The sequence below is a fragment of the Stomoxys calcitrans genome, chromosome 1 (assembly GCF_963082655.1).
Source record: "Stomoxys calcitrans chromosome 1, idStoCalc2.1, whole genome shotgun sequence".
NCBI classification, from domain to species: Eukaryota; Metazoa; Arthropoda; class Insecta; order Diptera; family Muscidae; genus Stomoxys; species Stomoxys calcitrans.
In genome coordinates, this window is record NC_081552.1 from 118,684,427 (window position 1) to 118,707,380 (window position 22,954).

The window sequence follows — 22,954 nt, forward strand, 5'->3', positions numbered from 1 at the left end:
ACATGACTGGTAGATGGCATATCAGATGTAATTATTAAGTATAATATAGGCCCCAACATGCTGCCTTGTTGTACACCAGACCTTATGACACCAAATATGGAATCTTCGTCGTTAATGTTAACGTAAAATTTCCTCTCATGGAGCTATGATTTTAGAAGTAAGTAAAATGGCGGCCGGAAGCGATTGTATTAGCTTATAAAAAGTCCCTGTTTTATATCTAAGAAGACTGCTGAGCAAAATTCTTTGTTTTCTAGAGTTTCATTTACTTTTTATACCCTCCACCATAAGATGGGGGGTATACTAATTTCGACATTCTGTTTGTAACTACTCGAAATATTCGTCTGAGACCCCATAAAGTATATATATTCTTGATCGTTGCGACATTTTATGTTGATCTAGCCATATCCGTCCGTCCGTCCGTCTGTCGAAAGCACGCTAACTTCCGAAGGAGTAAAGCTAGCCGCTTGAAATTTTGGACAAATGTAAATATTGTAAATGGGCCATATCGGTCCATGTTTTGATATAGCTGCCATATAAACCGATCTTGGGTCTTGACTTCTTGAGCTTTTGCTATGATATCCAACAACTGCGCTAAGTATAGTTCAAATCGGTTCATAAGCTGATATAGCTGCCATATAAACCGATCTTGGGTCTTGACTTCTTGAGCCTCTAGCGTGCGCAATTCTTATCCGATCAGAATGAAATTTAGCATGACGTGTTTTGTTATGATATCCAACAACTGTGCCAAGTATGGTTCAAATCGGTCCATAACCTGATATAGCTGCCATATAAACCGATCTTGGGTCTTGACTTCTTGAGCCTCTAGAGTGCGCAATTCTTATCCGATTGAAATGAAATTTTGCACGACGTGTTTTGTTATGATACTCAACAACTATGCCAAGTATGGTTGAAATCGGTCTATAACCTGATATAGCTGCCATATAAACCGATCTTGGGTCTTGACTTCTCGAGCCTCTAGAGGGCACAATTCTTATCCGATTTGAATGAATTTTTGCACGAAGTATTTCGTTATGATATCCAACAACTGTGCCAAGTATTGTTGAAATCGGTCCATAACCTGATATAGCTGTCATAAAAACAGGTCTGGGGATTTGACTTCTTGAGCTTTTAGAGGACGCAATTCCTATCCGATTTGGCTGAAATTTTGCATGACGTATTTTATTTTTACTTTCAACAACTGTGTAAAATAAGGTTCAAATCGGTTCATAACCTGATATAGCTGCCATATAAACCGATCTGGGATCTTGACTTCTTGACCCCTAGAGGTCGCAATTATTATCCCATATGCCTGAAATTTTGTACGACGGATCCTCCCATGACCATCAACAAACGTGTTTATTATGGTCTGAATCGGTCTATAGCCCGATACAGATCCCATATAAATAGTTCTCTCTATTTTACTTCGTGAGGCCCAATGGGCTCAATTCTTATACGAATTGGCTGAAATTTTACACAGGTCTCCAACATATAATTTAATTGTGGTCCGAACCGGACCATATCTTGATATCGTTTTAATAGCAGAGCAACTCTTTTCTTATATCCTTTTTTGCCTAAGAAGAGATGCCGGGAAAAGAACTCGACAAATGCGATCCATGGTGGAGGGTATATAAGATTCGGTCCGGCCGAACTTAGCACGCTTTTACTTGTTTTTGATGATCCTGTGGCATTGTTCAGGAGTACCATGACTCTGCCGAAATCCGAACTGATGTTCCGGTAATATTCTTGCTGATTCAACAATCGGGAGGAGCCTTGTTTGAAATAATCTTTTGAATAGTTTCGACATAATAGGCGACAAGCTTTTCGCATTTGTTGGCCTTCAAAATCATAATTTTTTCTGCGTATATCCATTGTGTAGGGAAATATAATAGTCGCAAAATTGCATTAAACAATATTGTTAATATAAACTATAATGTTTTAGTATTTTTCCATCAATATATTTCTTTAACTCGAAAAGGCTTCATTGGTTTGGACATCTGGCATGCCATATCTAGCTACTCAGTGATTGCATCACTATCAGAGTTGGAACAAAAGGAGAAGGGTTTTTAAAAAATGTCCAAATGCTTCCGGAGCAATCTTTGATTGGCACGTTTCGCGTCTGTGGTTATTTAAGGTATTTTGTGGCAGCCCACAGTTTATGGTCATTGTCACCAGCTGGATGAAGCTTACTTAAATAGTTACTTAATGATTCATTCTTTGCCTCTTTGATGCTCTGTTTTAGATTTCTAACTGAACGGTTAGACATAGTTTTATGAAAAGGTTTTCTGAACTTCTGCCATCTTCTTCCAAAACGCGTTTTTTGTCTTTAAGGATTTTTTTATCTCAGTTTAAAGCTAGGCCACGTAGAGTACATAGATACAATATCTTAACGAATTTTTTTGAATGTTACTGTCAAATTCCAAATTATTTCCAAATTTCATTTGATGAAGGCCTACTACCAAGTAAACGAAGCTGACATTTCAAAAACAGTTGTCATAGCCCCATTTGGTTTATTCGAATTTTTAATAATGACAATCGGTCTATGTGATGCCGCGCAAACCTTTCAGCGATTTATAGATAAGGTTGTTAGAGGATTGGATTTCGTCATTGTGCACTTGGGCGATATGCTAGTTTTCTTCAAATCTGAATACAAGCACTTGGAACATATTAAGCAACTATTGGATCGTTTTAGGAAGTACGGTACCATAATAAATGCCGGTAAATGTGAACTTGTTGTGAATGAAATCGATTTTTTGGGCCATACCATGTCATCTCAAGGTGTTAGTTCAATGAAGAAAAAAGTTGATGCAATTCTGGACTACCAGCCAAAATTCATTAGCTTCTTCTTAAATTTTTGGTACTTCGAAAGTTTTTACCAGATGGAGCTGAAACGCAGGCACCTTTGAACAACTTGTTGTTCGGTGCAAAAAGAAAGATATTCGTCCTGTTCCGTGGACAGATAAAACACAAGAAGCCTTCATGAAGTGTAAAAGGAATTAACTGGTGCAACTACTTTTTCTTCTCCTTCCCCGAACGCAAGAATAGGCTTCAAAGTTGATGCCAGTTCATTTGGAATGACTGCTGCACTGAAACAAAGTGTAAATGGTTCGTAGGTACCATTGGGATTTTTCTCAAAGAAGTTTAATGACGGTCCTCCTGATGGCAGGGGGATTTGAAGTGGTTCTTATACAGGTACCATGAGTGTGTGGAGGAATGGTTCGTGAACTACGAATTCCAGGATTTAACTTCTCAAGGGTACTGGGAATGGGAGACACAGAGCCTGTATTCTTGCAAAGAGTAGTCTAAATGTTTTTCTTCTTCTGTCGCTAAGCACTGAAGATTTAGTAGCAGCCAGCCTTGAAATAAACAAGTCTCATCACTGGCAGGCTTCCCTATATATGGCACACGATTCAGAGATGCCGCCTTCAAACCTTAAGTCGCTGGTTGAAGCTGTTTCTGTAGGAAAGAAAAGTTGAAGGTTGAAGCTGCTTCATTGTAGAAAGTGATGCAAATGCACATCACCAGATATGAGGAAGTTCGGATATCAAGAAAAGGGGTGAGTTGCTTATCGAATATATTATAAGTTCCAATCTGCAGATTTGTAATAAAGGGGATAAACCGACCTTTATTACCAGGAATTAGATTACCTTTGTATGGGAAGATATGAGTGTAACAAAATGCGACTGGGAAGTGTTGGATGGCCACAGCTTCTCTGATCATCGTTATATGAGTTTTAGCCTTGGAGAAAATACTGAATTAGTGGTCCCTCGGCTAAACGGATTGGAATGAATTTCGGCACAAATTCTGGACCACTATCCCTTATAGAACAGAAAGTGGAAACTACGGAGGATATAAACATAGTGATCAAACGGATCACGAAGGCCCTGAATGACTCGCTTGTGTCAGCATGCCCTAGTGCCAAGCCAAGGGGAAAACAGCGACCGCCATGGTGAACCCCAGAGCTGGTTGGTCTAAGGAAGGACTGCAGAAAACTCTTCAACAGAGCAAAATCCACAAGAGCACCATTGGGACATCTATACGGCTGAGCTAAGAAAATATAAGGGCGAGCTGAGAAAGGCTCAGAGCAAATCCTGGGTAGAATTCTGCAGCTCCGTGGAGGATACATCTGAGGCCTCTAAGCTAAGGAAATTCTGCCCTCGAGACCCATTACGATGGGGTATATCCAGAAGTCTGAGGATGTATGGACAATGTCTAGTGAGGAAACACTAGAACTACTCGTTGATATACATTTTCTGGGAAATTCTCCAACGGAAAACGTGGCGCCAGAAGAGGTTGTCACTGATATGCATTCATCGGATACCGTTAGCGAAATTGTGTCTGAGCCGAAAATCCTTAAGGCGATGAGAAGTTTCGACTCCTTTAAGTCGCCAGGTCCTGATGATGTATCACCGGCTGAATTACAAGCTGTGTCTGATAGACTGGTTCCCTGGCTTAGGGAGATATACTCTGATTGTATCAGAATGTCATTTATACCTGTGGGATGGAAGGACACTAAGGTCATTTTCATTCCGAAAGCAGTGAAACCCTACCACAAGAATGCGAAAGATTTTCGTCCTATTAGTCTGTCATCCTTTATGCTGAAGACTCTTGAGAGGTTGATAGAAACATATCTTAAGGCAAAGATCCCTGGAGATCGCCTGTCGCGGGGGAAACAGCGACCGCCATGGTGAACCCCAGAGCTGGTTGGTCTAAGGAAGGACTGCAGAAAACTCTTCAACAGAGCAAAATCCACAAGAGCACCATTGGGACATCTATACGGCTGAGCTAAGAAAATATAAGGGCGAGCTGAGAAAGGCTCAGAGCAAATCCTGGGTAGAATTCTGCAGCTCCGTGGAGGATACATCTGAGGCCTCTAAGCTAAGGAAATTCTGCCCTCGAGACCCATTACGATGGGGTATATCCAGAAGTCTGAGGATGTATGGACAATGTCTAGTGAGGAAACACTAGAACTACTCGTTGATATACATTTTCTGGGAAATTCTCCAACGGAAAACGTGGCGCCAGAAGAGGTTGTCACTGATATGCATTCATCGGATACCGTTAGCGAAATTGTGTCTGAGCCGAAAATCCTTAAGGCGATGAGAAGTTTCGACTCCTTTAAGTCGCCAGGTCCTGATGATGTATCACCGGCTGAATTACAAGCTGTGTCTGATAGACTGGTTCCCTGGCTTAGGGAGATATACTCTGATTGTATCAGAATGTCATTTATACCTGTGGGATGGAAGGACACTAAGGTCATTTTCATTCCGAAAGCAGTGAAACCCTACCACAAGAATGCGAAAGATTTTCGTCCTATTAGTCTGTCATCCTTTATGCTGAAGACTCTTGAGAGGTTGATAGAAACATATCTTAAGGCAAAGATCCCTGGAGATCGCCTGTCGCGGCAGCAGCATGCATATATTGGGTTGCCCAAAAAGTAATTGCGGATTTTTTAAAAGAAAGTAAATGCATTTTTAATAAAACTTAGAATGAACTTTAATCAAATATACTTTTTTTACACTTTTTTTCTAAAGCAAGCTAAAAGTAACAGCTGATAACTGGCAGAAGAAAGAATGCAATTACAGAGTCACAAGCTGTGAAAAAATTTGTCAACGCCGACTATATGAAAAATCCGCAATTACTTTTTGGGCAACCCAATAGTAATGGCGCTCTGAGAGGCCACCGTAACGCAGAGGTTAACATGTCCGCCTATGACGCTAAACGCCTGGGTTCGAATCTTGACGAGACCATCAGAAAAAATTTTTAGCGGTAGTTTTCCCCTCCTAATGCTGGTAACATTTGTGGGGTACTATGCCAAGTAAAATTTCTCTCCAATGAGGTTTTGCACTGCGAAACGCCGTTCGGACTCGTCTTTAAAAAGGAGGCCCCTTATCATTGAGCTTAAACTTGAATCGGACTGCACTCATTGAAATGTGAGTTTGCCCCTGTTCCTCAGTAGATGGGCAAAATTTGCATTTGCAAATCCACTGAAACAGCCCTTCACGACCTAGTCGGCTGTCTCGCTGTCAAGGAATATACAATGGTATTGAAGGTGCTTCTATAATGTATTATCAACGTCAATTATGAAGAAGTTGGATTTTCTAGGCATCAATTCTACCGTAAGAAAGTTTATTTATAACTTACTTACTAAAAGATTCATTATGGCAGGCTTGAAATCTGTGGATTTAAAAATATGGGTCATCACCCCTCAAGGAGGTGTACTGTCTCCTCTACTTTGGAATATAGCCATTAACAATATATTATTATCTCTGGAAGAAAAAGTGGTCGCGTATGCTGATGACGTGGCAATTGCGGTTTGCGGAAAGTTTCCCAGCACTCTAAAAGATATACTTCAGGAAGCTCTACGTGCATCAGTAAAGTGGACTACCGAAAGTGGTCTAGGTATAAATCCGTCAACACAGAAGTAGTTCTTTTCAGTAGGAGATACAAGTTGCCTACAGTGGAACCTATCTCCTTGGGAGGAGAGAATGTTCCATTTACAGAAAGCGCAAAATACTTGGGTGTTTTGCTAGACAGGAAACTGAACTTCAAATCCAACATTTTGGAAAGGGCAAGAAAGGCCACTCACCTGCAAGAGAGCCATTGGCAAAAATTGGGGATTTAGACCGCGTGTCATGAATTGGGTATATACTGCAGTTGTCAGACCTATAATGCTATATGGTGTCGTGGTCTGGTGGACGGCGCTTCAAAAATCCACCTACTGCACAATAATTAACCAGGTCCAAAGGATGGCTTGTTTGTGCATCACAGCCGCACTGAGGACGACACCATCCGGTGCACTGAATTTATTGCTACATCTTATACCTCTGGACATTGTGGCTACCCAAATTGCAGGGACCACTGCCGTAATGTTAAGGGAGCTTTCTCATTGGTCATTTTGCGGCTACGGACACTGTATTATCCTTGATACAATATCCGATGTTCCAGGCAGTGTGGATTACACCCTACCTAAGCCGCTTTTTGATAAAAGTACTGAACCACTAATCCTAATAGAACCGATATCCCTGGTAACAGAAGTTACATAGACTTCTATACGGATAGTTCCAAGCTAGACGATCGGGTTGGCTTTGGGGTGTACTCTAAAGATCTAGAACTGGTCATATCGAAAAGGATACCCGACCACTGCAGTGTGTATCAAGCGGAGATCCTTCCAATTTAGGGAGTAGTGGAATGGCTAAGGCATAATGTCATTACGGCGATTGGCATAAATAGCTTCTCAGGCAGCCAGGCAACCATTAAATCCCTGGAGAACGTGTTTCTAAACACAAAAAATGCCTTCGATTGTCGCAGATCTGTCAACGAGATGGCTGAACAGTTCTGGGTGTCGATCACAGAGATATCCCAGAAAACTGTAAGGCGGACGAGCTTGCGAGACCAAGAACTACTTAACACATTCCAGGGCAACTGGAATCTGTGGGTATGCTTTTAGGGGCATATAAGCTAAGTTTTCAGGACCAGGCCCGAAGGAGAACGAATGATAGATGGTCACAATGAGGGGGCTGTGATCATTCCAAAACTATGTGGCCTAATCGAGAATTGAAGAGGTCTACTGCTTTGCTGTCATTGGCTATAACAGACCTCTTAGTCATTGTGTCCGTCATGACAGGTCACTGTCTAATCGGAAAATATGTTGACAGACTGAATGTTTCCAGCAACGACTATTATAGAAGCTGTAAGGACATCGAAGAAGAACAGACTATAGAACAACGTTAGGTTCTCATTTCTTTGAGAACCTATCTGATTGAGCGGATGTGAACATTCGCAAGTTATTGGGCTTTTTGAAGCGATCTAAATGGTTCAACGGTAGGAACTATTGTATATTACAATAAAATATGTCCAATAGTAATCTGTTCAGGCATCAACAAGCTTTCTCCATCGAGCTTTTTCGCCACGATGTATGGGTTGATTCAAACTTCCTTTTCGTACAGCGGAGCCATGTGTTTTTCGGGCGTTTCTTCCCTCGCTGTCCTTGCGGGTTCCAGTCTAGGACATTTCTAGCTATCTAATCGCGCGGTCGGCGTAGGATATGATCCAACCAAGTCCATTTTCTCTTCCTGATTTCTACATTGACAAGGGAAGTGTTTGTTTTTTTGTTTTGGTGTATTCATATCAAAACCATTTCTGGTAATCAACTGATATGGAATCAATTGCTAAATACAAAGGGTCGATGTTGGTCACGGTGGTTATATTAATTTCCGTTTGTAAAACTTCGAAATATTGATCTGCAATCCCACAGTGCATACATATTCTTGACAGTCTCGACAAACTGGGTAGATCTTGCGATGTCCTTCCGTCTGTCATTAGCACGCAAACTTTTGAAGGAGAAAATTTCGAATTGTGAATTTTTCTATGATATTCAACATATGCATCAAGTATGGTCCGAATCGGCCCAAAGCCTGTTATAGGTCCCAAATAAACCGATCCCCCGATTATACTTTTTGAGCATCTAGAGGGCGCATTTTCTATCCGATTTGAATGTTATTTCGCACAATGACTTCTCCTGTAACCGCTAACATACATACCATATATGGTCTGGATCGGTCAAAAACCTGATATAGCTCCGATATAAACCGATCTCCCGATTATTCTTCTTGTTCCCCTATAGGCCGCAGTTCTTATCTGATTGGCTGAAATTTTGCACAATGAATTCTACTATGATCTCCATATAGTAACCAAGTAAACAGATACAGCTCCAATTGCATAGCAATTTACATCCATAATGCTTTGATTGCATATAAATACATGCCGGGCACAGAACTTGACAAACGCGATCCATGATGAAGGGTATATAATATTCGGCCCGGCCGAACATAGCACGCGTTTACTTGTTCTAATTATTTAAATGTAACTATTAAGACATATAAAAAATAAGATTAAAATTGTTTTCAATAGTCTTTAATTTTGGTTTTTCCAACCAATAACGGTTTTGTACTGAAACCATTGGCAGATAGGTATCAAAACCAATACCAGTTCTGTAGTAAAGCTATAACCAAGCGGTACTCTCATTTTATATTTCGTCCTTTACATGCGGTATTGATTTGTTACCATACGGTTATACTTAACTATCAGTATTGAAATGAACACGTTTTGTATCAACTTTTATGTGGGTGTTTTTTTTTTCGAACGAACTTCTGTCAATTTTTATTGACAAATTTCAGAAAATAAGTAGATATCGTAAAGGTCTCTTGTTACCGTATATATTTTTGAACAACTTTATATTAACTACGAAAAAAATCTGTTTAAGAATGTTACGCCCGTTACATATAGCAAAATATGAACATGGAGTGCAAAAATAAAGTGCAGAAATATTTTAATCAATATATTTAATCAAATTAATCAATCAAATCTTTCACCTTAACTTAATTTTCATAGGCATTAAGCTTGACTCCACTTCGGAGAAAAAACGACAACTAAGGTTGCCATAAATGCCTGGCCTATAACATGTTATCATAAACAAGTAAAAGCGTGCTAAGTTCGGCCGGGCCGAATCTTATATACCCTCCACCATGGATCGCATTTGTCGAGTTCTTTTCCCGGCATCTCTTCTTAGGCAAAACAAGTAAAAGCGTGCTAAGTTCGGCCGGGCCGAATCTTATTGGACCACAATTAAATTATATGTTGGAGACCTGTGTAAAATGTCAGCCAATTCGAATAAGAATTGCGCCCTTTGTGGGCTCAAGAGCTGTGGGAGCTGTATCGGCCTATAGACCGATTCAGACCATAATAAACACGTATGTTAATGGTCATGAGAGAATCCGTCGTACAAAATTTCAGGCAAATCGGATAATAATTGCGACCTCTAGAGGCTCAAGATGTCAAGATCCCAGATCGGTTTATATGGCAGCTATATCAGGTTATGAACCGACTTGTACTTTATTTGACATAGTTGTTAAAAGTAACAATAAAAAACGTCTTGTGAAATTACAGCCAAATCGGATAGAAATTGAGCCCTCTAGAAGCTCAAGAAGTCAAGTCCCCAGATCTGTTTATATAACAGCTATATCAGGTTATGAACCGATTTGAACCATATTTGGCGCAGATGTTGAATATCATAACAAACCACGTCGTGCAAAATTTCATTCCAATCGGATAAGAATTGCGCACTCTAGAGGCTCAAGAAGTCAAGTCCCCAGATCTGTTTATATAACAGCTATATCAGGTTATGAACCGATTTGAACCATATTTGGCGCAGTTGTTGAATAGTATAACAAAATACTACGTGCCAAAATTCATTCAAATTGGATAAGAATTGCGCCCTCTAGAGGCTCAAGAAGTCAAGACCCAAGATCGGTTTATATGACACCTAAATAAGGTTATGGACCGATTTGAACCATACTTGGCACAGTTGTTGGATATCATAACAAAACACGTCGTGCAAAATTTCATTCCAATCGGATAAGAATTGCGCACTCTAGAGGCTCAAGAAGTCAAGACCCCAGATCGGTTTATATGGCAGCTATATCAGGTTATGGACCGATTTGAACCATACTTGGCACAGTTGTTGGATATAATAACGAAATACGTCGTGCAAAATTTCATTCCAATCGGATAAGAATTGCGCACTCTAGAGGCTGAAGAAGTCAAGACCCAAGATCGGTTTATATGGCAGCTATATCAGGTTATGGTCCGATTTAAACCATACTTGGCACAGTTGTTGGATATCATAACAAAACAGGTCGTGCAAAATTTCATCCCAATTGGATAAGAATTGCGCACTCTAGAGGCTCAAGAAGTCAAGACCCAAGATCGGTTTATATGGCAGCTATATCAAAACATGGACCGATATGGCCCATTTACAATACCAACCGACCTACACTAATAAGAAGTATTTGTGCAAAATTTCAAGTGGCTAGCTTAACTCCTTCGGAAGTTAGCGTGCTTTCGACAGACAGACGGACGAACGGACGGACGGACAGACGGACGGACATGGCTAGATCGACATAAAATGTCACGACGATCAAGAATATATATACTTTATGGGGTCTCAGACGAATATTTCGAGTAGTTACAAACAGAATGACGAAATTAGTATACCCCCCATCTTATGGTGGAGGGTATAAAAATAGTAAATATATTTAGAAGATATATGAAAAATGATGGTTGAAATGACAGAAATATTTAAAAATACATAAATTAAAGCGAAAAAATGTAAAAAAGCTCTGAATAAAAGATAGATCAACACAACTCCTATATCCAACTGTGATCATATCTAAACGGAGGCCACCGTGGCGCAGAGGTTACCATATCCGCCTGTGATGCCGGATGCCTGGGTTCAAATCACGGCGTGAACATCAGAAAAGATGTCAATGGTGGTTATCCCCTTGCTAATGCTGGCTACATTTGTGAGGTATCCTGCCATGTTAAAAACTCCTCTACCAAGTGATGTCGCGATGCGGCACGTTCGAACTCGGCCTAAAAAAGGAGGCCCCTTATCATTGAGCTTAAACTTAAGTCGGACTGCACTCATTGATAGGAAGAAATATCCCCTCTTTCTTAATGAAATATTCATGGGAAATTTAGTATTTAAGATCCCATCTTAACCATAATCGCCAAGGAAGAAGAGATGTTTAATACTTTTCAATCCTAAAATTTTAAGCCTTAGTTAACGCCCGTTACGCGAGTTTTATAGCCGATGCACTAGCTATGCTGTGAATATCTATGATATGAATTTATCAGTCGATAAAGGAAATACAACTGCACAGAGATCATATTATGTAAAGCTTATAAATATATTTTTTCACAAGATATATTCGTAAATTTCAGTATCAATTGCCCTTGAACAATTCTCAAACTCCACATTAAGAAATTTTAAATGAAGCAAATAACTTTAAAATACAAACAAGTAAAAGCGTGCTAAGTTCGGCCGGGCCGAATCTTATATACCCTCCACCATGGATCGCATTTGTCGAATTCTTTTCCCGGCATCTCTTCTTAGACAAAAAAGGATATAAGAAACGAGTTGCTCTGCTATTAAAACGATATCAAGATATGGTCCGGTTCGGACCACAATTAAATTATATGTTGGAGACCTGTGTAAAATTTCAGCCAATTCGTATAAGAATTGAGCCCATTGGGGCTCACGAAGTAAAATAGAGAGAACGATTTATATGGGATCTGTATCGGGTTATAGACCGATTCAGACCATAATAAACACGTTTGTTGATGGTCATGAGAGGATCCGTCGTACAAAATTTCAGGCATATGGGATAATAATTGCGACCTCTAGGGGTCAAGAAGTCAAGATCCCAGATCGGTTTATATGGCAGCTATATCAGGTTATAAACCGATTTGAACCTTATTTGACACAGTTGTTGAAAGTAAAAATAATATACCTCATGCAAAATTTCAGCCAAATCGGATAGGAATTGCGCACTCTAGAAGCTCAAGAAGTCAAATCCCCAGAACTGTTTATATGACAGCTATATCAGGTTATAAACCGATTTCAACCATACTTGGCACAGTTGTTGGATATCATAACGAAATACTTCGTGCAAAAATTCATTCAAATCGGATAAGAATTGTGCCCTCTAGAGGCTCAAGAAGTCAAGACCCAAGATCGGTTTATATGGCAGCTATATCAGGTTATAGACCGATTTAAACCATACTTGGCACACTTGTTGGGTATCACAACAAAACACGTCGTGCAAAATTCCATTCCAATCGGATAAGAATTGCGCCCTCTAGAGGCTCAAGAATTCAGGACCCAAGATCAGTTTATATGGCAGCTATATCCGGTTATGGACCGATTTGAACCATACTTGGCACAGTTGTTGGATATAATAACAAAACACGTGGTGCCAAATTTCATTTCAATCGGATAAGAATTGCGCACTCTAGAGGCTCAAAAAGTCAAGACCCAAGATCGGTTTATATGGCAGCTATAACAGGTTATGGACTGATTTGAACCATACTTGACACAGTTGTTGGATATCATAACAAAACACGTCGTGCAAAATTTCATTCCAATCGGATAAGAATTGCGCACTCTAGAGGCTCAAGAAGTCAAGACCCAAGATCGGTTTATATGGCAGCTATATCAAAACATGGACCGATATGGTCCATTTACAATACCAACCGACCTACACTAATAAGAAGTATTTGTGCAAAATTTCAAGCGGCTAGCTTTACTCCTTCGGAAGTTAGCGTGCTTTCGACAGACAGACGGACGGACGGACATGGCTAGGTCGACATAAAATGTCGCGACGATCAAGAATATATATACTTTATGGGGTCTCAGACGAATATTTCGAGTAGTTACAAACAGAATGACGAAATTAGTATACCCCCCATCTTATGGTGGAGGGTATAATAAACACAATTAATCCCAGAATAGTAAGAAGGTAGCTATGTGTTGGTTAATACATTTTCTGTTATAACGTTTAAGCAAATATTGTTGAAAGAGTGTCCTGCTTTAGATAAAAAGCGAGAGAATCAGTTAAAAAATGAGGATTTTCAAAATCGGACGAACATATCTATGGGAACTATACCTAAATCTGAACCGATTTCGAGCAAACTTCATAGATTCTGCGGCAGTCGTCGAGAAAAGCGTTTTGCAAAATTTTGGCAGGATGGGTCAATAAATGCACTTGCTCTAGAAGTTGCAATCGGGCTATAAATATATATATGAGAGCTATATCTAACTTTGAACTGATTTCTATGATATTCAAAAGTAATGTCGAGAGTCAAAAGAAAATACAAATCGGACGAACATATATATGGGAGCTATATCCCAATCTGAACCGATTTTTTCCAATTTCAATAGGCTTCGTTTCTAGTCCGAAGAACATGCTTCTACCAAATTTGAAGACGATCGGATGAAAACTGCGACCTGTAGTTTGTACACATTTTAACATGGACAGACGGACAAACAGACAGACAGACGGACATAGCTAAATCGAAAGTGATTCTGAGTCGATCGGTATACTTATCAATGGGTCTATCTATCCTTTTTCTAGGTGTTACAAACAAATGCACTAAGTTATAATACCCTGTGCCACAGTAGTGGTGTAGAGTATAATACAAAACACTTATTTTCTAGAAAAAATAATTTTATACCGTTAATATATTGTATTATTGACTAGCTGGACAGGGCCCGCTCCGCTGCGCCTTCTTTTATATGGAAAAAAATTATCCTTTGAATATTTAGTTTTGACAATTAAAGAGCTTTTAGTGAAATACCATGCTACGAAAATAGTATGTGTATATATCGGGTTGCCTAAAAAGTAATTGCGGATTTTTTAAAAGAAAGTAAATGCATTTTTAATAAAACTTAGAATGAACTTTAATCAAATAAATAATTGCCATTTTGTTCGATAACCTTTTGCCATCTTCCTGGCAAATTTAGTATTCCACGCTCATAGAACTTCTGGCCTTTATTTGCAAAAAACTGAACCAAGTGCGATTTTACAGCCTCATCATTGCCGAAAGTTTTACCATTTAAGGAGTTCTGCAAAGATCGAAATAAATGGTAGTCTGATGGTGCAAGGTCAGGGCTAAATGGTGGATGCATCAAAAGTTCCCTGCCAAGCTCACTCAGTTTTTGGCGAGTGACCAAAGATGTGTGCGGTCTAGCGTTGTCCTGGTGGAATATGACACCTTTACGATTGACCAATTCTGGTCGCTTCTCCTTGATGGCTGTATTCAATTTGTGCAATTGTTGACAATAAATTAATCGTTTGGTTCCTTGGAAGCAGCTCAAAATATACCACACCCTTCCAATCTCACTAAACAGACAGCATAACCTTCTTTTGGTGGATATCAGACTTTGAAGTGGTTTGAGCTGGTTCACCATGCTTGGACCATGATCGTTTTCGACTAACGTTGTTGTAAACAATCCATTTTTCATCTCCAGTTATGATTCGTTTTAAAACGGATCGAATTCATTGCGTTTAAGGTGCATATCACAAGCGTTGATTCGGTTTGTTAAATGAATTTCTTTCAATATATGTGGTACCCATATTAAAATTGACGCCAAACAAACAAATGTAAACAAAATTTCGCACACTTTTTTTCTAAAGCAAGCTAAAAGTAACAGCTGATAACTGACAGAAGAAAGAATGCAATTACAGAGTCACAAGCCGTTGAAAAAAATTGTCAACGCCGACTATATTACTACTACAATATATTACCGACAATTACTTTTTGGGCAACCCAATAGCTTGAGAAACAGTATAACAATATAAATGCCTTTATCTGAATAACATATGATCTTTATTCGTCTATGAATTCGCTCGGAGAATTTATGGTCATTTAAATTTGGATGTTTAAGACTAATTTTAACTTAAAAGACTTTATTGGAGCCCGATATTCTCATATGGATTTTGGTAGTGGGGAGTGCCCCAGGTTGGTGGTTGGTGGGTTAAGGGGTGGCGTGGACCCCCAGAAACGTGGTCCCGAAGTGGGTATGAATGTCGTGTCCTACTCCCAAATACCATTCATTTAAGCCCCAAATTGCCAAGATCGGTAGATATACATGTCCAATTTAGGGATGTTTTGTGGGGTGAGGTGGTCCCCCAGACACATCGCCCTGAAAAAATATAAGCATCGTGCTCTGTCCTCAAAAACCATTTTTTAAAACCCCATATTGCCATTGGTTTAAGGGATGTTTTGTGGAATGAGGCGTCCCCCAAGCACTTGACCCCAAAATTGTTTATTAAGTTCGTTTTCTAATCTCAAATACCTTTCATTTGAGCCACATATTACCATGGTCGGTAAATTTTTACTATTTGGGGGGTGATGTCCACTTTTGGATATCAGATTCATATTATACACCAAAATACCTTTATTTGAGCCCCATATTGCGTCGGTCAGTAAATAATTGCTGTTTGTGGGTTGTTTTTGGGGAAAGTGTAGAAACCCAGAAAATTGGTTCCGAAAGTGGGTATCAATTTGGTGCTCTACTCCCCAATACCTTTCATTTGAGCCCCACATTGGCATGGCCGGTAAATATGTCCGATTTAGGAGTGTTTTGGGGAGTGAGGTGGTCGCCCAAACATTTTGCCCTGAAAATATATCAGCAACTTGCTTTACTCCCAAATATCATTTATTTGAACCCCATATTGCCATTGGCCACAAAATTGGATATCAAATACGTTTGTTAATCTCATTTAAACCCCTTATTGCAAAATTCAGCAAATATGTCCGGTTTGGGGTATGGGCCCTAAAAACTATCAATATCGAGCTCCACTCCCTTTAAGACCCAAATTGTCATGGTCAGCAAATACGTCCTATTTGCGGGTGGGACGTCGGTTAGACAGTTGGTCCCGAATGTTGATATCACATTCATAGTCTACTCCCAATTACCTTTCATTTGAGCCCCATATTTCCATAGTCGACAAACATGACCCTTTTGGAGGCTGTTTTGACCAAAAATTTGGTCCTACATTTGGATATCAAATTCATAATCCACTCGCAAATATCATTCATTTGAGTCCCATATTGCCATTGTCGGTAAATATGTCCGATTTAGGGGGGTTTTGGGGATTGGGGTGGTCCCCCAAACACTTGATCCGACGATTGGATATGAAATACGTTTGCTACTCTATTTGAGTCCCATATTGTCGTGATTGGACTATATATATATTTGGGGTTGGGGCGGCCCTCCTAGGTACCCCTTCCGAAATTTGGATACCAAATTTTTGTTTTTAGGTTACTATAAGAGAGCACACAAAATTTCGCTTAAATTGCACCACCCATCTCCGAGATCTCGCGTTTCTGAAAATTAAGGTAAGGGGAAGAGTCCGATATCAAACAAGTAAAAAGGCGTTAAGTTCGGCCGGACCAAACATTGGATACCCACCACCTCGGGTATATATTTAACCACCTTTCATCAAAATTCGGTGAAAATTTCATACTTTATGTCCCATATCAGTTATATCAAAATATGTTCCGATTTGGACCAAATATTATTAAGTACACTAGCTATATCTAAAAATAAACCGATTTGAACTATATACGACACGGATGTTGGAAAGCCTAACATAAGTCACTGTGTGAAATTTCAGTGAAATCGGATTATAAGTGCGCCTTTTAGGGGGCCAAGACTTTAAATCGAGATATCGATCCACATGGCAGTTATACCCAAATCTGGACCGATTTGGGCCAAGTTGCATAAAAATGTCGAAGAGCCTAACACAAAGCACTATCCAAAATTTCGGCGAAATCGGACAATAAATGCCTCTTTTATGGGCCCAAAACCTTTAATCGAGAGATCGGTCAATATGGCAGCTATGTTCAAATCTGGACCGATCTGGGCCAAATTGAAGAAGGACGTCGAAGAGCATAACCAAACTCACTATCTCAAATTTCAGCCACCACAATAAATGCGTCTTTTATGGCACCAAAACCTAAAACCTAGATATCGGTCTATATGGCAGCTATATCCACATCTGGACTGATCTGTGCGATGTTGCAGAAGTATGTCAAGGGGCGTAACGCAACTCACTGTCCCGAATTTCGGCAACATCGGACAATAAATGAGCATTTTATGGGCCCAAAACCATAAATTAAAAAATCGGTCTATATGGCAGCTATATCCAAATCTGAACCGATCTGGACCAAATTGAAGAAAGATGTCCAAGGGCCTAACACAACTCATTGTACCAAATTTCAGCCAAATCGGAGAATAAATGTGGCTTTTATGGGCCTAACACCATATCTGTTCCATATCTGAACTGATCTGGACTAAATTAAAGAACGATGTCCAAGGGCCTAACACAACTCACTGTCCCGAATTTCAGCAAAATCGGACAATAAATGTGGCTTTTATGGGCCTAACACCATAAATCGGAGGATCGGTATATATGGCAGCTATATCCAAATCTGAACCGATCTGGGCCAAATTAACGAAGGAAGTCGAAGGGCCTAACACAACTCACTGTCCTAAATTTCAGCAAAATCGGATAATAAATGTGGCTTTTATGGGCCTAAGACCCTAAATCGGCGGATCGGTCTATATGGGGGCTATATGAAGATATAGTCCGATATAGCCCATCTTCGAACTTAACCTGCTTATGGACAAAAAAAGAATCTGTGCATTTCAGCTCAATATCTCTACTTTTAAGGACTGTAGCGTGATTTCAACAGACAGACATGTCTAGATCGTCTTAGATTTTTAAGCTGATCAAGAATATATATAATTTATAGGGTCGGAAATGGATATTTCGATGTGTTGCAAACGGAATGACAAAATGAATATACCCTAATCCTTCGGTGGTGGGTATAAAAATTTAGTACTGTAGTAATGTTTTCACCACGGGATCATTGTGCACCATCTGTGAAAATTTCAAGAAAATCGGTTCAGCCGTTTCTGAATCTATAAGGAACACACAAACAAACAAACCTACAAACAAACACAAATTGATTTTTATATATAAGAAGATGTCTATTAATAAATTGTTTAATTTTCAGTTTAAAATTTTCTGCTCGGATGAATGGAAGCTGTCGCTTGTTGGTACCCTAAACAACATTGGACAATTTATTGGTATACCAATCGGAGGAGTTATTTCAGATCGGTTTGTAAATATTCATTTAGATATGCTTATATGGTTAAAAAAATAGTTTATAGTATTGTAAAACTCTACTAATCAGCTAAACAATTGGTTTTAATGTTGAAAGCATAAAGGGATTTAAGAAAAAAAAAACGCTGACTGCTTTCCTCAAATTTGATGTTCATTCCATTCCATGGTCATTCTTCCAGAAGAGCCATTGAAAGTCAAAATTAGGTTTAGTTTTCTCTTTTATGGCTGGTACTTTTTTTTCGAGATTACTTTTTTAAATAATAGATTTTGAAGGAGAAAACTTGCTGATTTCATTCGGTGGGACAAAAGTATTATGCTTTCATCGAAATTTTTGTAGTATTTCCAAAAAGTTACCGTGAAAAATGTGTGTTTTCAACTGTGCAAAACGATAAGTACCAGCCTTAGCCGCAATGCTATTAACTTAATCAATTTCGAACCTAAAATATCAAATCTACAGGATAAATAAAAAAGTATTAAGACAAATCTTAAATAATCATACAGAGCGACAGAAATTAAATTCAGACATCGCTTTGAAAATCGTTCATATCAGTTTGCTTCGCTCCACATGATTTAATTTGAAGCTTATGTCTAAGTTGAAGCAATGCTAATTTTCCGCCTACCTGCAGCTGTAGTTTATATTACAATGATATTTTCCTCTAATTGGGTTGGTATTCTATTCTGCTTTCGGAATAGTCGCGGAAATTGTTAATTGTTCCGAGAGCGGAATTTGACAGCAATCAAATGTTTTTGTTTCCATACCCAAACACGTTTTTTTATCTGCACCTATTGCTTTCTCCATTTAATTTATTTTTTCGCAAATAAACGAAGAAGAACGAGCCATTGAAATTAATAAAACATGCAAAAATGATGCCGGCAATGTTTACAAGTGTTGTCACTTTAATTATTTTTGTCATTTTTCTCACTATAAGCAGTACTACATTTCCGCCTATTTTCACCCAACGATTCGCCGTTGGAGGAATGCTGTCAAACTTCATATAAAAAAAGGTTGGAGAAAAATAGGCGAAAAAGAAGTACTCTGCTTTTAAGACCGGTACTATATTCGGTTTTCACGTTGAAACTCCATACAAAAAAAACAAACGGAAAAATTTGCCGAAATGTGTTCGTTTCGTCATAACTTGTTCATGATGAAATGTCAAAGCATACTGAGCATCTTTCTCTTTGACACCATGTCTGAAATCCCACGTGATCTGTCAAATACTAATGCATGAAAATCCTAACCTCAAAAAAATCACCCTTTAGTTACTCTGGGTGGAAAAAAATAAAGTGTTTGTGGATGCATAAGTAAAAAGTATGTTTTATATAAATAAATAAATATACTCGAAAGAAAAATATGTATTTCTTTTAAAACACGTAACTCCATCAATCTGTTCGAAATAAAAAAGATTTGTGAAAGAATGTGTTGTCCTTTTGGTCTGCAATTAAACAACAATATTTGGATAAAATTGGAAGATGCTGGCAAAGGCTTTTGGAAAGTTGCGTTTATTTAACATAAACAAATGCTGAATTTGTCTCCTTTTAAATTGTTTGTGTTTCATTGTTTATTAATTACGAAGGGTTGGGTTTTGGTTGAAATTACAACGTACATGAATTTCAGTACGACCCAAACACTCACGTTTGTGTGTATACATGTACGTAAGCAGCTGATAAATTGGTTGGTGCCATTTACATTTTTATATGTAAATGGCAACATTTTGGCCAAAGAAACCCAAAAAAAATCAATGTGGTAACATTGTCAAACCACCGAAAGAACGATTTTCGGAAATTTTTCCACAAAAAAGAACGTACCACAAGCCTTTAGTGAAGAAAATGGCAAAAAAAATTTAATGGCATTGTTGCCATCATTTTTGTTTGTTTTTTTTTTTGTATCAATGGTTCGTTTGGTTCACGTATGTTGATGGTCATGAGAGGATCCGTCGTACAATATTTCAGGCAAATCGGATAATAATTATGACCTCTAGAGGCTCAAGAAGTCAAGATCCCACATCGGTTTATATGACAGCTATATCAAGTTATAAACCGATGTGAACCTTATTTGACACAGTTGTTGAGAGTAAGAATAAAATATTTACGTCGTTCAAAATTTCCGCCAAATCAGATAGGAATTGCACCCTCGAGAAGCTCAAGAAGTCAAGTCCCCAGATCTGTTTATATGACAGCTATGTCAGGTTATGAACCGATTTGAGCCATACTTGGTACAGTTGTTGGATATCATAACAAAATACTTCGTAAAAATGCATTCAAATCGGATAAGAATTGCGCCCTCTAGAGGCTCAAGAACCCAAGACCCAAGATCGGTTTATATGGCAGCTATATCAGGTTATGGACCGATTTGAACCATACTTAGCACAGTTGTTGGTTATCATAACAAAACACGTCGTGCAAAATTTCATTCCAATCGGATAAGAATTGCGCACTCTAAAGGCTCAAGAAGTCAAGACCCAAGATCGGTTTATATGGCAGCTATATCAAAACATGGACCTATATGGCCCATTTACAATACCCATTTACAAGTATTTGTGCAAAATTTCAAGCGGCTAGCTTTACTCCTTCGGAAGTTAGCGTGCTTTCGACAGACAGACGGACGGACATGGCTAGATCGGCATAAAATGTCGTGACGATCAAGAATATATATACTTTATGGAGTCTCAGACGAATATTTCGAGTAGTTACAAACAGAATGACGAAATTAGTAAACCCCCTATCCTATGGTGGAGGGTATAACAAGTAAGAGGATTGCATTTATCGAGTTCTTTGCGCGGTACCTCTCTTTAGACAAACAAAGAATAATGGATAAGAATTGTTATGATATACTCAGTTATAGTCCGATTCGGACCATACGTGAATTGAATGTTGAAGACTATAGTAGAAGTCATTGGGTAATATTTCAGGCCATTCGGATAAGAATTAGGTAATTGGTAGATCGATTTATATAGGAGCTGTATCAGGCTATAGATCGATTCAGACCATATTGGACATGTATGTTGAAGGTCATGGGAGAATCCGTTGGACAAAATTTCAGCAAAATCGGATAAGAATTGCGCCCTCTAGTGGCTCAAAAAGTCAAGATCCCAGATCGGATTATATGGCAGCTATATCAGGTTATGAACCGATTTAAATTATATTTAGCACAGTTGTTGGAAGTCATAACAAAACATTTCATACAATATTTCAGGCAAATCGGATGAGAATTGGCTCCAGAAGTCAAGATCCAAAAACGGTTTATATGACAGCTGTGTCAGGTTACGAACCAATTTCAACCATAGTTAGCACAATTGTTGGAAGTGGTACCAAAACACAACGTGCAAAATTTCAGCCAAATTGGATTAGAGTTGCGCCCTCTAGATGCTCAAGAAGTCAAGACCCAAGATCGGTTTATATGGCAAAACATGGAAAGATTTGGCCCATTTACAATCTCAATCGACCTACACTAATAAGATACATTTGTGCAAAATTTCGAACGTCTAGCTTCGGAAGTTAGCGTGCTTTCGACAAAAGGACGGGCGGACATGGCTAGATCGACATAAAATGTCATGAGGATCTTATGGTGGAGGGTATAATATGTATATGTATATATAATATATGTATATATAATATGTATAATATAAAATGTTTACTGTCAAATTTCGCTCGTGAAACAATTATACATGTCAGCGACTATTCCGTGAGCAGAATATAATATTAACCCTTAGAATAAAAAAAAACGCTATGTTCGGCCGAGTCGAATTTTGGGAATCCACCACCATGGATTCTGCTAAAAATGTATACAAAATAAATTAAGTTGTAGGGCATAATTTTATTCCACATACCAAACTTCTGTCAAACCAGCAAAAATTAAAGCTTTTAGGAACCGAACAAGGATAATCGAGAGACCGGTTTATATAGGAGCTGTATCAGGTTATAGATCGTTTTTGGCCGTACTTGGTACAGACAAAATTTCGACTTCCAGGGGCTCAAGAAGTTAAATCGGGAGCTATATCAAAATCTAAACCGATATGACCCATTCGCAAACCCCAACGAACTACATCAATTTTAAGTATCCGTGGAAAATTTCAAGCGGCTGGCTTTACGCGTTCGACCTCTTTCGTGATTTCGACAGACGAACGGACGGACATGGCTCGATCGATCCAGAACGACGAGACGATCAAGAATATATATACATTATGGGGTTTTAGACGAATATTTCGAGGTGTTACAAACGGAATGACTAGGTTAGTATACCCCCATCCTTTGGTGGTGGGTATAAAAATACAGCTGAATTTTTAATGTGTAGGATGCTATGTTATAGTGTGCATGAAAATAAAATCGAAAATATTAATGGTTTATCAAATAATATATCTATAATGAAACTTTGTAATTCTACTTCTGCCATTGATTTATTCGGATAACAGTTTAGAAGG

At 38.8% G+C, this 22,954-nt stretch overlaps 1 protein-coding gene across 2 annotated transcripts in view; it reads left to right on the forward strand.

The window, feature by feature from the left end:
- LOC106095127 (organic cation transporter protein) overlaps window positions 1-22,954 on the forward strand; it is a 128,653-nt gene that overhangs the window by 91,918 nt on the left and 13,781 nt on the right. Inside the window, exons 1-2 of one of the 2 annotated variants that reach the window (XM_059360742.1) lie at window positions 2,657-2,715; window positions 18,427-18,530. In XM_059360742.1, coding sequence (XP_059216725.1) covers window positions 2,710-2,715; window positions 18,427-18,530 — 110 coding nt within the window. In that variant the 5' untranslated portion in view covers window positions 2,657-2,709. Of the gene's footprint in view, window positions 1-2,656; window positions 2,716-18,426; window positions 18,531-22,954 lie in introns of those variants that run through there. The other variant, XM_059360741.1, reaches the window with a different exon arrangement.